At 37.3% G+C, this 12,161-nt stretch overlaps 1 protein-coding gene across 1 annotated transcript in view; it reads left to right on the top strand.

Annotated features, from left to right (window-relative positions):
* Nucleotides 1-12,161, top strand: part of LOC103600725 (band 4.1-like protein 4A) — a 124,731-nt gene that overhangs the window by 22,391 nt on the left and 90,179 nt on the right. Inside the window, exons 4-8 of the mRNA XM_008585048.1 lie at nt 855-952; nt 2,196-2,316; nt 4,256-4,343; nt 7,030-7,118; nt 7,737-7,800. Coding sequence (XP_008583270.1) covers nt 855-952; nt 2,196-2,316; nt 4,256-4,343; nt 7,030-7,118; nt 7,737-7,800 — 460 coding nt within the window. The remainder of the gene's footprint in view (nt 1-854; nt 953-2,195; nt 2,317-4,255; nt 4,344-7,029; nt 7,119-7,736; nt 7,801-12,161) is intronic.

The following is a 12,161-nucleotide window of genomic DNA, read 5'->3' on the forward strand; positions in this document are numbered from 1 at the left end:
CCCACCCCGCCCCCAAAAAAGAGTTAGTTGAAGATGCGTATCATCCTGATGAAGAGAGTTCTAGGGTCAAATATTGACTGGGTTCTAGTTCTAGCTGTGTCACTTAACATTTGTGAGATCTTAGACAAGTTACTTCATCTCTCTGTGTCTCTTGGTTTCCCCATTTGCAGAATGGAGGTAATAACAGTACCGACCTCACTTTTAAGGTTTCACCTAACTGATTGCATGTGAAACACTTAGATTTACAATGTTTAGAACAGTGTGTGGCACTATAGTTATAACAGGTGTTCTTTTGGCAACATGAAATGAGCAAGCTGCAGATAATGGGTAGGGTGTTAGTGTATGGGAGGATGGATGGAATTACACTATAGTGACCTTTTCTTCCTGTAGTCATGATTTTAGAATCTGTAAATTACACATGTAATATAGGTTGGGTCTTTGTCATTTGTCTGTGATTTGCTCTCAGCAAGAACTTGCTGTAGTAGCAGTGGTGGTAATGGTAATGGTAAGACTAGCTTATATTTAATCTTCACCCTGACCCTGCGAGATAGGTGCTGTCACTCTCCCAATTTCCAGGTAAGGAGACTGACTCTTGGAGAGGGAAACAGCAGCCCAAGGCCATAGAGGTAGTGAGTAGCAGGGCTGCTCTTTTTAGCTACAACCCTGAATTGCCTCTGTGAGGTATGCTTACGGAGAACCCTGTTCACGCAACAGCCCTCTCACAGAAGAGTGGAAAGTGGCTTTATTTTCATTAAAGGTGATTAGTTGTTAACCTCAACTGATATCAGGGTCTGAAACTTCAGGTCTGAGTAGTGTAAGAGACCGTTAATCTCTTTTTTCCATTTCTCTTTTAGATATCAGTTTTTCTTGCAGGTGAAGCAAGATGTCCTTCAGGGCCGGCTGCCCTGCCCTGTCAACATTGCTGCTCAGCTGGGAGCTTATGCCATCCAGTGTAGGTTCCATTTAAGCATATTTGCCTCAGAAATGTCTGAAGAAAATATTTGGATTGTTCTTTGTAAGCGCGTTTATGTACTAAAACTCTTCCTATGAAATGAGACTTTGCTAAAAAATAAATTGAATTTAGAATTCAAGTTTTGATCATTGTCCCTTCAGAAGAGATAAAAATGGAACCTGTTACAGATCCCTTACAGTAGGTTGTGTGGAGTTTTAGTTGCAGGAATAGCATTGGTTTCTGTTTAAGTGGAGGTCCTGAAAGTCTGTTCTACTGTACATCTCACCTGCATTCATTAATTCCACTCCCCAAACCCTGCCCAAGGTGGTATGTCTTGGAGATCACATTGCTCCTAGGCGGCTATAGAGAGGGCTCCACATGGTCAAGTGCCAGTGCCAGGTTCAGAGTGTGGCACACACTTGGCGCTCAGTGCACTTCAGCTCTTGGCATCAATATGGCAGTCATGTGGGGTAGCTCCAGGTTGCAGTGTCATTTTGGAGACTAAGGCTATGATTATTTCCACTAATAATTACTGAACACTTTCTAAGAATCAAGCTAGGTATGGGGGAAATGAGACAGCACGGTCCTTGGGCTTGTGGTACTTACAGACTAAACTAATCTGGAAGAAATATCTTAGGAATAAGGTCACTTATATGAACTTGGCTGGGGCTTGGAAGGTAGATTAACATGGGGAGGAGCATTTTTATAATAGTAATGTAGTGAGCTTTTTGTTTCCTTTTGCTTCTTTGGGTGAACTATAACGGGGTATGTGCAGCATTGTTATTAGGCTTCCATGACCATTATTTGTTAACTGTGAAGAATTTACATTTCACAAAGACATTTCAAATGACATGCTCTATCTCTTGGTGTCATTGTCTGGGAGGATATATTGGGGACATGGTTGTTTTTCACCTCCAGCATTGCTAATGTTCGTACTCTGAATTCTGTTTAGAACATTTTATTTCATATAAACTCATAAAAATAATTGAAATGAAAATGGTGATAATTATAATCTCTGGGCAAAAAGCAAAAATAAAGAATTTATGTTTTTATGTCAAGATTTTTTTACCATTTATATGTGCTCATCAGAGTTGTTTCAGTAACATTTAGTAGTATGTATATGAATTTATTAATAAAGCTTTTGAAGAAAAAATGTTTAAGCACGATAGGAATATTTTTATTCCTATATTTTTAGCAATATTTTCCTAATGTGGAAAAAATGATGATTTTATTTCTTTTTTAGCTGAACTTGGAGATTATGACCCTTATAAGCATACTGCAGGATATGTGTCAGAATACAGGTTTGTTCCTGATCAGAAGGAAGAACTTGAAGAAGCCATAGAAAGGATTCATAAAACTCTAATGTAAGAATCATGTCTTAATGTTGCATCATTCGGCAACCATCATCTTAAGAGTTAGCGGACATAAGAATAGTTTCTAAAATGATTAATTCACCTGTGCTTTGAACAATCTAGCTTCCTTTTTCTCTTTGTAGTTTTTTTTTTTTACTGTCTGTAACACTAAAATGCTCATTGAAAATGACAACAATTTAAAAAGTATAAAGGAGAAAGGAAATCCCAATACCTGAAGTCAACATATGCTTGGTTAAGGGCCTTCCAGACATCTTTCTATGTGTAATTTCCCACAGGGAAATTTTATTTTGTGCAGATTTCTGTACATACGATTTTACATAGGTGGAATCATTCTAAAAATACTGTTCTGCAACTTTTTATTCAGTCAGTAGTATCTTGTGAGATTTACTTTCATAAACTATAAATATTTTTAACTGCAAAAATTAACCAAAAATGCCTTAATGTATTCTGTATTTGTTCTGAATTAAATATGTAAATTCTTCACAGTTATAAGCAAAGTCTTATTCAAGCTATGGCAACAATCTGGAAATCATGATGACACTAGTGTGGAGCCTCTGATGGGATTATGTTAACACCACATGCACTTTTGAGGGGAGGAACGCTTCCCTAGCAGGATTTTCAATTAATGGCCTGCAGCATTGAAGTTATAATTTAATTATAGTTATTTTGTTAAATCCTCTATACTGATTAACTTTGCATTATTACCTCTTATGTATCATTCCCTCTTGAACATGCTTAATTTCAGATCTATTGTACTTGAGAAAAAAATGTAGAGTTAATCTGGTCAACAAAAAAGTGTCTGTTTCAGTGAGTAGAAGCAGAAGTCAATTGCTGAATTGCAATCACAGAAACAAAGCTCTCCATCTTACATTAGCATGCACCAGGATGCTCTCCAGCCTGATCATAGAGTCCTTCATTAAGCATTCCTTGAAGTGGATGCTAAGAGAGTGCTTTTTATAACATTATGAAGGACTGTGTGTTTGGCACATTCTGAGATTGCTAATTCTGTTAAGAGTTTCAAAGTACAGTTATATTTTGAAATTATCAAGGATAATTTCATAAATGTGTTTTATGCAATAGTGTTGACAGTGTGATGGTTATTTCTAGGAATAAAGCTTGATCAAGGTTTGGTAGCTTTCTTGTGTCTAATTTGATGAACATTCTTTGTTAATTTCATGGACTTATGTTGCAAGGTTTTCCAGTGTACCATAGCTGAAACAAGGATATGGGTCAAAGCAGGATTTCTTAAGTTTAATTTTTAAAGATTCATAGCTCCTTTTGTTGACTGTGAACATCCCCCTCTCCCCCCATCTGTGGAGATGCTCACCTACATCATGGATGAATACTGTTTTCTGTATGTTGTCACCAGATTTGGGGAAGATGTGGGTATTCTCGTTGAAGAAAATGACAAGCACTTTTTACAATTTCTATACACTAACTAATGTATTTTCAAACTGCACATATGCTCAGGAGATGTTGATATGACCCCAGCTGGCGGGTGGGGGCCCTATGCTCTTCTGTCTGTCGGCACTGCTCCTGTTCTTTTTGCTCCAGTAGAGAGCTGCTGGTGCACAGAGATATTTTACTCTTTGTGAAGGAGATGCTTTTTAATTTGAGTGCTTATATCCTCAGTAACCTCTTTGGGAGTTTCTGAAACCGAGGATTGGTAATATATGCTGGGACATTGGGGATAGGCATTAATGAGCATAAATAGAGTTGGTAAATGAAATTAACTTAATATAAATATCACCTCAGAGTATAAAATATGGTCATCAAGAAGGCAAAGGCCTCCTTGAAATACAAAGACATTAGCATTAGTACAAAGGATTATTTATTTTTCCAGTGAATATAATGAAGATGGTTTACATTCTCTGTTAAGTGCAGTAGCTATCAGTAAAGTTAAGGCTCTTTGTTTTTATGCTGGGTACAGGGGTCAGGCTCCTTCTGAAGCTGAGCTGAATTACTTGAGGACTGTCAAATCCCTGGAGATGTATGGCGTTGACCTCCATCCCGTCTATGTGAGTAACATTTAATTAACAAAAAATATTTTAAGCTGATGACATTTTTCTTAAAAAGTCACTGAATCTCCCAAAGGAAAGCTGCAGTCCTGTTGTTTAGCAAGCAGATGATACTTTTTCATCTGTGTTTTTCTAACACAAAGCAGCTCTCCATTGGATTAAACCCTAATGAGTTTTGCATAAAAGTCTGTAATTATATTTCCATGTGTAGAAAACAATTAACTGGGCTTAAAAACACAATCTGGATAACAGCTCCAAAGGGCTTAGCTAAATGTCAAAACAATTTCAAATTGGTCTATAGTTGATTGTATTAGATAAAAAACAGGAAGATTTTTCCAAAAATAGATTTTATGACTGAAAAATACAAATAAAATCACTTGCCGAGTAAAGTAGGGTTAGGCAACAGTTCAGGTTCAACTACGAGTGGTTCTATGTTTGGATGTACAGGTTCTGTCAATATGAGGGTTACAACCTACTATAGGTATCACTGCATTAATAGAATACTTTTTGTATATTTTGTTCAGTGGCTGATGAAAACTTGCTGAATATAGTCAGTGAGCAGTTACTCTGAATCTGTGTTGAGTGTTCTGTATTCGGGTTTTAACCTTTGAGACCCTTCTCATGCTACCAATTGATTATTCTATGCCATTGAGATTGAAATGCCATTGTCTTTGATTTTGTAAGTATGGATAGCAATAGTCACAATTGATTATTAGAGAAAAAGAGACAAGAACCTTATTCTTTATAGGAAATGACTTACTAAAGAGTATATATAGATTGAATTTTTGTCAGTTGCATCATGGAACTCAATTTTTAAGGAACCCTGATAAAACATTCTGTAATGCAGATAACTCATTCTTGCATTCATTTGTGATATGTCTTTCCGTCATCAGGGTTTCCTAAAACAAGAAACCATGTCATTTTTTTTTTAAGAGTTAGAAGCATTCCTGGGTATACATTCAATGTTACAATAAAATTTATAGATTTAGGGGAAGTAGTAGTTCCCTGATATATAAGATTCCAATCTTGTTAGGTCATTAAATGCTTCTTAGTACTGTCCTTTAAGAATACCTCTAAAACTTTGTGGAATAGTAATCTTTTCCCCTTCTAACCACATTAGTCTTATTAGGTTTTTAGGTTTTTTTGTTTGTTTTTTAAATATTCTGTAGGAAATTTATGAAGAGAGTGTCTTCTGCAAAATGCTTCTGCATTTGTGTAATGTTTATCATAATTCACAATCACTTGTTTGTTAGTGGCAGGAATTTATGGCAAATGAGCTAGATTTGTTAGAATCTTCCAAGCATTCCTTTAAGGTTGAATTTTTAGAGCTGAAATTGGGCAACGACTGGTATTCTTTTCAAACATATTAGTTATCTTATGTTTCTTGTGACTATAACCTTACAGGCTTAGAGTAGAAATAACATTTATACAGACAGTTCTGTGCATGTCCTTGGTACCCACTCTGTGACTTTTCCATTTCAGAATCCCATTTTCTCATTTGGAATTTATCATTGCCTGGAAATAAAGGTTCTCCAGTCTTTATCAGAAGAGATTGTGTTTTTAAATTTTTGAGCAGTCTTAAAATTATAGGTGGAAGTAGAGACCTCAGAAAATTCAAGAATGTGTCTGCTGGTAGCTGCCCAAACTTTCTGGAAAGGTGGTGGTGGTGAGCCGGGCCTCATGATTGTCCGTGTCAGAGAGTAAAGTCAAGGCAAACATTTGAAAGCACCCTTGATAGAAGCCAGTGGCTCTCAATCCTTGGCTTCACAGGAGAATCACCTGGAGCTTTTATGTGTTTTTGATACTTTGGCCCCTTTACTAAAGATTCTGGTTTAACTGGTATTGGTAACACCCAGGCACTAGCATTTTAAGCTGCATGGGCGATTCCAGTTAATGTGCAGCTAGGCTTGAACACCACTGTCTAAGCAACATTGTGTAAGTCAATTTGTGGCCTGATTAGTAGTCCAGGTTCCTTTTAGTGAACTAAATGAATTAACACTGACAGAAAGGTTTTCTTAAAAACTTTGGATAGGGCCGAGCCCATGGCGCACTCAGGAGAGTGTGGCGCTGGGAGCACTCCCGCCGCGGGTTCGGATCCTATATAGGGTTGACTGGTGCGCTCACTGGCTGAGCGCGGTGTGGCCGGTCTCAAAATGGACAAAAAAAAAATACCTTGGATAAAATGAGCAGCAAGTTAACTACTATTATAGCTTAGCTAGCTTTCTAGGCTGTTGTCTTTCAAAAATTAAATTTTCTCTGGTTACTAGAGGTGGGACAGGGAAGGGGGAGGGAGGCTGGCAAGAAATTAGTTAATGGATGTAAAGACATAAACAGATATGTTTTGTAATGACGAATGTACTAATTATCCTGATTTGATCTTTACATATTCTACATAGGTATTGATATTCAACTCTGTACCCTATAAACATGTATAATCAATTACAATAAACAGATATGTTTTGTAATGACGAATGTACTAATTATCCTGATTTGATCTTTACATATTGTACATAGGTATTGATATTCAACTCTGTACCCTATAAACATGTATAATCAATTACGTTTCAATAAAAAAATTAAATCTAATATTAAAATAGCAAATTATATTTGTATGACCAATTACAGGTTGACAAAGAGCTTTTATGTGAATAAATGAATGGTTATAGACATATGTTTGTTTTTGCAGGGAGAAAACAAGTCTGAGTATTTCTTAGGATTAACTCCAGTTGGTGTTGTTGTCTACAAGAATAAAAAGCAAGTGGGGAAGTATTTCTGGTAGGTGTAACTTGAGAGCAGAGTTGGCATTAAAGCTATTCACTGCATGTATTGGGCTTATGGGGCTTTTGTGTCAGTGAAAGAGTTGGGAAAAAGAAAATAGGTATCTTTCCATTGGTTGGTAAATAAATGAATAAATTGGGTGTAAGTTTTCTCCCAGTGTACCTTAGTATATATTTTCTTCATAAATGTCAGGCGCTGTGATTCTGGTCTCTCTTGTCTGTAGAAGCTGTGCGAAGTAGGTTTTCCTTTCCATTCCCATGTGTGTTGATGGACTGTGGACCCAGGACTACTCTGAGTTTTAGCTCTAAACAGGGAAGGATGGGAGAGATTGGGGAGCCTGTGGCCCTGCAGTACATCTGGGAAGGCAGCACTGCCGGGATGTGGGGACTGCTAGCCAGTCTGTGCATTTAGTGGAGAAGCATAGACAATGAGAATGGAGGCTTCTTTAGGAGACTGTCCAGACAAAGGACATATGGGGAGTTCTCCACAATTGCTGCAGCAGTATATAAAGGAGCCAGTATCCACCAGTCTTCATCCAGTGGATAGTTCTCTGAATTTCTGAAAGATTAATTCTTAAAAACAGCAACAACAGCACCATCTGCTTTGTTTTTTTAGGCCTCGGATTACAAAGGTTCACTTCAAGGAGACTCAATTTGAACTCAGAGTACTTGGAAAAGATGTAAGTTTTTGTGGGCACTAAGCTTAAATGAGAAGTGGAGTCTTGTCTGCTCATTTATAACTTAAGATATTCTGAACTACAACTAACATTTTCTTCAGCTACAGCCACATGGAACTCATGTGCACAACTTCTCAAGGAAGGGAAAGGGAAGTGAGTCAAATGAGTGAGATTTGATAGAGAAATGTCATTTTAGTTTTAGCAAAGGAGAACCAAACCTTTCTAGGGCAAAGGAGAGAATAGGAGGTGATTATTGTCATTAGTGTAGTTTGCTTTTCAGTACTGTCTATGACTGAATTCATATACATATAATCAGAAGGGTGTAGCCTGAATATGGGACTGCAAAAAAGTGTCCTAATTTTGCACTAAAGTAAATTAAACAAGTTTTTGGGTATCCTACTTCTGCTCTTTCCATAGTTGAGTGTGATAAAGCAGATGGAAATTCTGGACTCCTTCAAGGGAAAATGTAAGGCAAGAGTGGAAAAGTGCTGACCTTCATTCTGTGACTTGGCAGTGTCCTCTGGGGGTGTTTGGGTAATGGGCACAGTATTTGTCAGAGCCTGGAGGTGCTTTCATGCTTCGACAGGTAGCTTTTAGAAAACTGGTCAAAAGAAGGCAAGGATATGAAAGTTTCCTTTTGATCTACCTGTGAAAATAATGCTCCCTTGAAGTGCTATTACTATAATCCATGTTTATAGGATACGTGGGTAAAAGTATGATGTAGGAAAATCTACCCTTCAGCCTTTTTGATGCTGACTTTATGCAGATTGCAAATCAAGTGAATGGAGTTGAGTTGACTTAGTGGACGTTGCTGTGGTTGAATGTGTCTCCCAAAGTTTCATGTATCAGAAATTTAATCCCCACTGTGACAGTGTTAAGAGGGTGGGAAATCCTATTATGGTAATTGAAAGGTGGGGCCTTAAAGAGGTAATTAGGGTGATCCATTCATAGAATAATAAGTTCACGGTTTAATGGGTGGTAATGGGCACGGTTCTGATGGCTTTAAAAGCAGAACAAGTGAGAAGGTCAGCTATCTCTTGCTCAAGCCATTCTCACCACATGATACTCTGTGTCCCTGTAGAGTTGCCACCAGGAAAAGACCGTCACCTCCCAACCTCCAAAACTGTAAGAAATAAATTTCATTTCTTTAGGCATTATCCAGTTTCAGGTATTCTGTTATGAGCAACAGAAATGGGCTAATACAGATTTAAAAAACAAAAAACGTAAATCAGCACTTAGGTATTCACATGCTGAGACACAGGAACAGTACAGCCACAACTGCAGTTGTGACGTGGTATATGGCAGAGCACCTTACATGTAGTAGGTACTCAATAAATATCTGTTGAATGACCAATGAACTGATATACTGAGACTTTGTACTGCGAAATCAGACAATCTAGTGTTGCTATTTGTTTTTCTTCTAGGAAAAAAAAAGAAAATATTCTACCCTGAACTACATGACATGCTGCCATTTATTGAAAAATTAAAATTACATTTAAAAATGATTTTAAACTTGTAAGAAAGGGAGATTCCAGATTTTTAAAGAAATGATAGGCCAAAAACCTCAAGCTAGTTTTTAATGGTCTAGTTTGGAGAAAATCCACTGCGTTCTTCAATTCCTGGTTACAAGTGTCAGTCTTAAAAGATGTGCTAATGTAAGACTGAATTAAAATCATTCCAAAAGTAGAAGATCTAATTAGATAGAAGAGACTGTAGTTTTCTCCCTATCCTGACATTGGGTTCACAAGACTTAATAATGCAAGGAATAAGGTCTGTTAAATATATTAAAAATAATGTTTCAAGTGTTTTTATTTTAGCAGCAGTATATGATAAAATAGCAAGACTTTTCATGGAAGCATTACTGTTATTCAAAGTATTCTTACCCCTTATACCTAAGTTATTTTGGGGAGTGAGGTCCTTTGGTGAACTACTTCTATGTTACTGTTACAGTGCCTTAAAATGTCTTGTCTCAGGAACTTTCACCTTCTTAAACTTCATTATTAGATGAAAGCAACAGCAGCAAAACTGACATCACCACGTTATTTTTCGAATGGCCGTCTCCATGCATGACCTGGTTTCCTGCATGCTCTTCTCTCTCTCTCTCTCTCTCTCTCTCTCTTCCCCAGCTTTCAGACCAAAGGGACACTTGGGGGGTCTGGAGGCACTGCACCGCTCCTGGGTCGCTAAGCCTAGTGTCATTGATCTCTAGTTAGGCGGCAAAGCAGGTCACATAATTCAGAGGCTTGAATCAAAGGGATTTTTAAATTGTTATTAAATAGCACATTAATTTAACCAAAGCGTTCTATTTCTTGAGCATTCTTGCTTGCAGAGTCTTTTTTCTTTCTCCACCAGGGTACCTCTCTGTGAGGCAGTGATTTACATAATGGTAGAATTAAGTTGATTATTATGGAGGCCTAACTGTAATCACAGATTGAATTAGAAAGCACCTTAAAACCCATCACCTGGAACGGTAATCACATTCAGCTTGAAGAATGGTTGAAATGCTTATTCTGCTGGTTTTCTGGTTTGCTGGTCTGGTCAGACGGACTTAACTCAGTATGTTTAGTGCTTTTAGGCCAAATTTAGAGACTCTTTTATGCATTATTTAAATTTCAAAATAGGTACTGTGGTTTAAATAAAACCCCACAGAAAGTCTAAACTTTTAGTATAAAGATCTTACATGACTTTTCTACACAGACTGTAGAAAATCTGGAAAATATATTGTAAAGAAGAAAATTAAAATTACCTATTATCCTAAAATTCCAAGGTAATGATTATTAATATTTTGGTATAATTGCTTCCAAATTTTGCTCTATTAGCATGAATATGTAATATATATACATATATGTAGATTACCCCCATGTGGTTTTTTGTACATGCTTTTATGTTTAATACTGTATCATAAGAATTTCTTCTTTTTAAATTATATTTATTTGTATGTGCCTGCTTGGTGTTTGATAAGTTTTATTTTTTATGTTTTACTTTTTTTCTTGTTATTGTGGATGCAGTCTTTTCCTCCTATTAAATGTTCTAACTGGTTTTTGCTAGGAGAAGTGAAAGCTGTGGCATTTTATATGTTTATCCCAGATCTGGCATTTTTGCTGAATTCTTATGTTCCAGCCAAGAGTTCTTAATTTGATTCTCATAAATTTTTATAGGTGCATTACTTGCAAATGAAAATAATTTATTCCCCCATTTCTGTTATGTACGTTTCATGTTTATAGTGTTGGTCAGAACCTCTAGAAGAGTGTTAAGTGATATAACAGTATAAGCATCCCTGATTGGTTTCTGATTTTAATGAAAATACTATTTCATTGCTATGTGCCAATTTTTGGTTTTAGGAATATGTGTTTATTACTAGGGGCTTAAATTTTAAGTTTATTATCAAGTGGTTGATTTTTCACTCCAGTGCCTGGAGTGATAGTGATTAAGATTGTTGCTTGTTCACTCATTCAACAACTTAAACAAACGCTTATTTCAAAATCCAGACAAGATGTGATAGTGGCTCTTCTCAATGGATCAGGGTAGCAGCAGTCGAAGTGCTAAGAAGCTGTTGGATTCTAGATTTAACCAACAGGGTTTCCTGGATTTGGGGAGAATGAGAGAGAGGAGGCCTGGTGACTTAGAGGTGTTTGGCTGGAGAGGCAGGAAGGATGGAGCTGCCTTCGGGCAAGGTGCGGAGGCTGTGGGTAGAGCAGCCTTGGAAGGAGAATCAGGACTCCCATTCAGAACACGTTGAGTTTGAGAAGTCTTTTAGACAGTTAAGTGGACATGTTAAATAAGAAGAGGGCTCTGTGAATGCGGAGTTCAGGGCCAAGGTCTAAGCAAACTGTACAAATTTGGGACTCATTCACATATCCTGGTATTCGAAGCCATGAGACTACATGAATCACTAGGAGAATGAGTATAGATGGAAGGGAAGAGAGAGAACCAGCAAAGAAGGCTGAGAATGATCAGCCAGTGAGGTCGAAAGAACACTAATTATCCTGGATTCCAAGTAAAGTCCTGTATTGAGGAAATGTCAAATGATGCTGATATGTGAAATAAGATAGGACTGAGAATGACCCCTGAATTTGGGAATGTGGGAGGTCATTGACAAGACCAGTTTCAGTACATTGGAAGAGTGGGCTTCAACCCAGCAGTTTCCCTCTTAGGTATACATACCCTAGAGAAACATGAGAGGCATGTCTGTTCTGTGCTGCACTTACATAAAAGTAAAAAAAAAAAAAAAAAAGAAAGAAAATAACCCAGAAGACCATTAATTGAAGAATGAACAAATAAAAAATTGATGTATATCCATTGCGGGGGGGGGGGGGGGCCAAAAAAAAAAGCCACTATGGGGTGTCATTCGGTCTGGGGCGCGG

Source organism: Galeopterus variegatus, unplaced genomic scaffold, assembly GCF_000696425.1.
Source record: "Galeopterus variegatus unplaced genomic scaffold, G_variegatus-3.0.2 Scaffold3429, whole genome shotgun sequence".
In the NCBI taxonomy this organism is placed as follows: domain Eukaryota; kingdom Metazoa; phylum Chordata; class Mammalia; order Dermoptera; family Cynocephalidae; genus Galeopterus; species Galeopterus variegatus.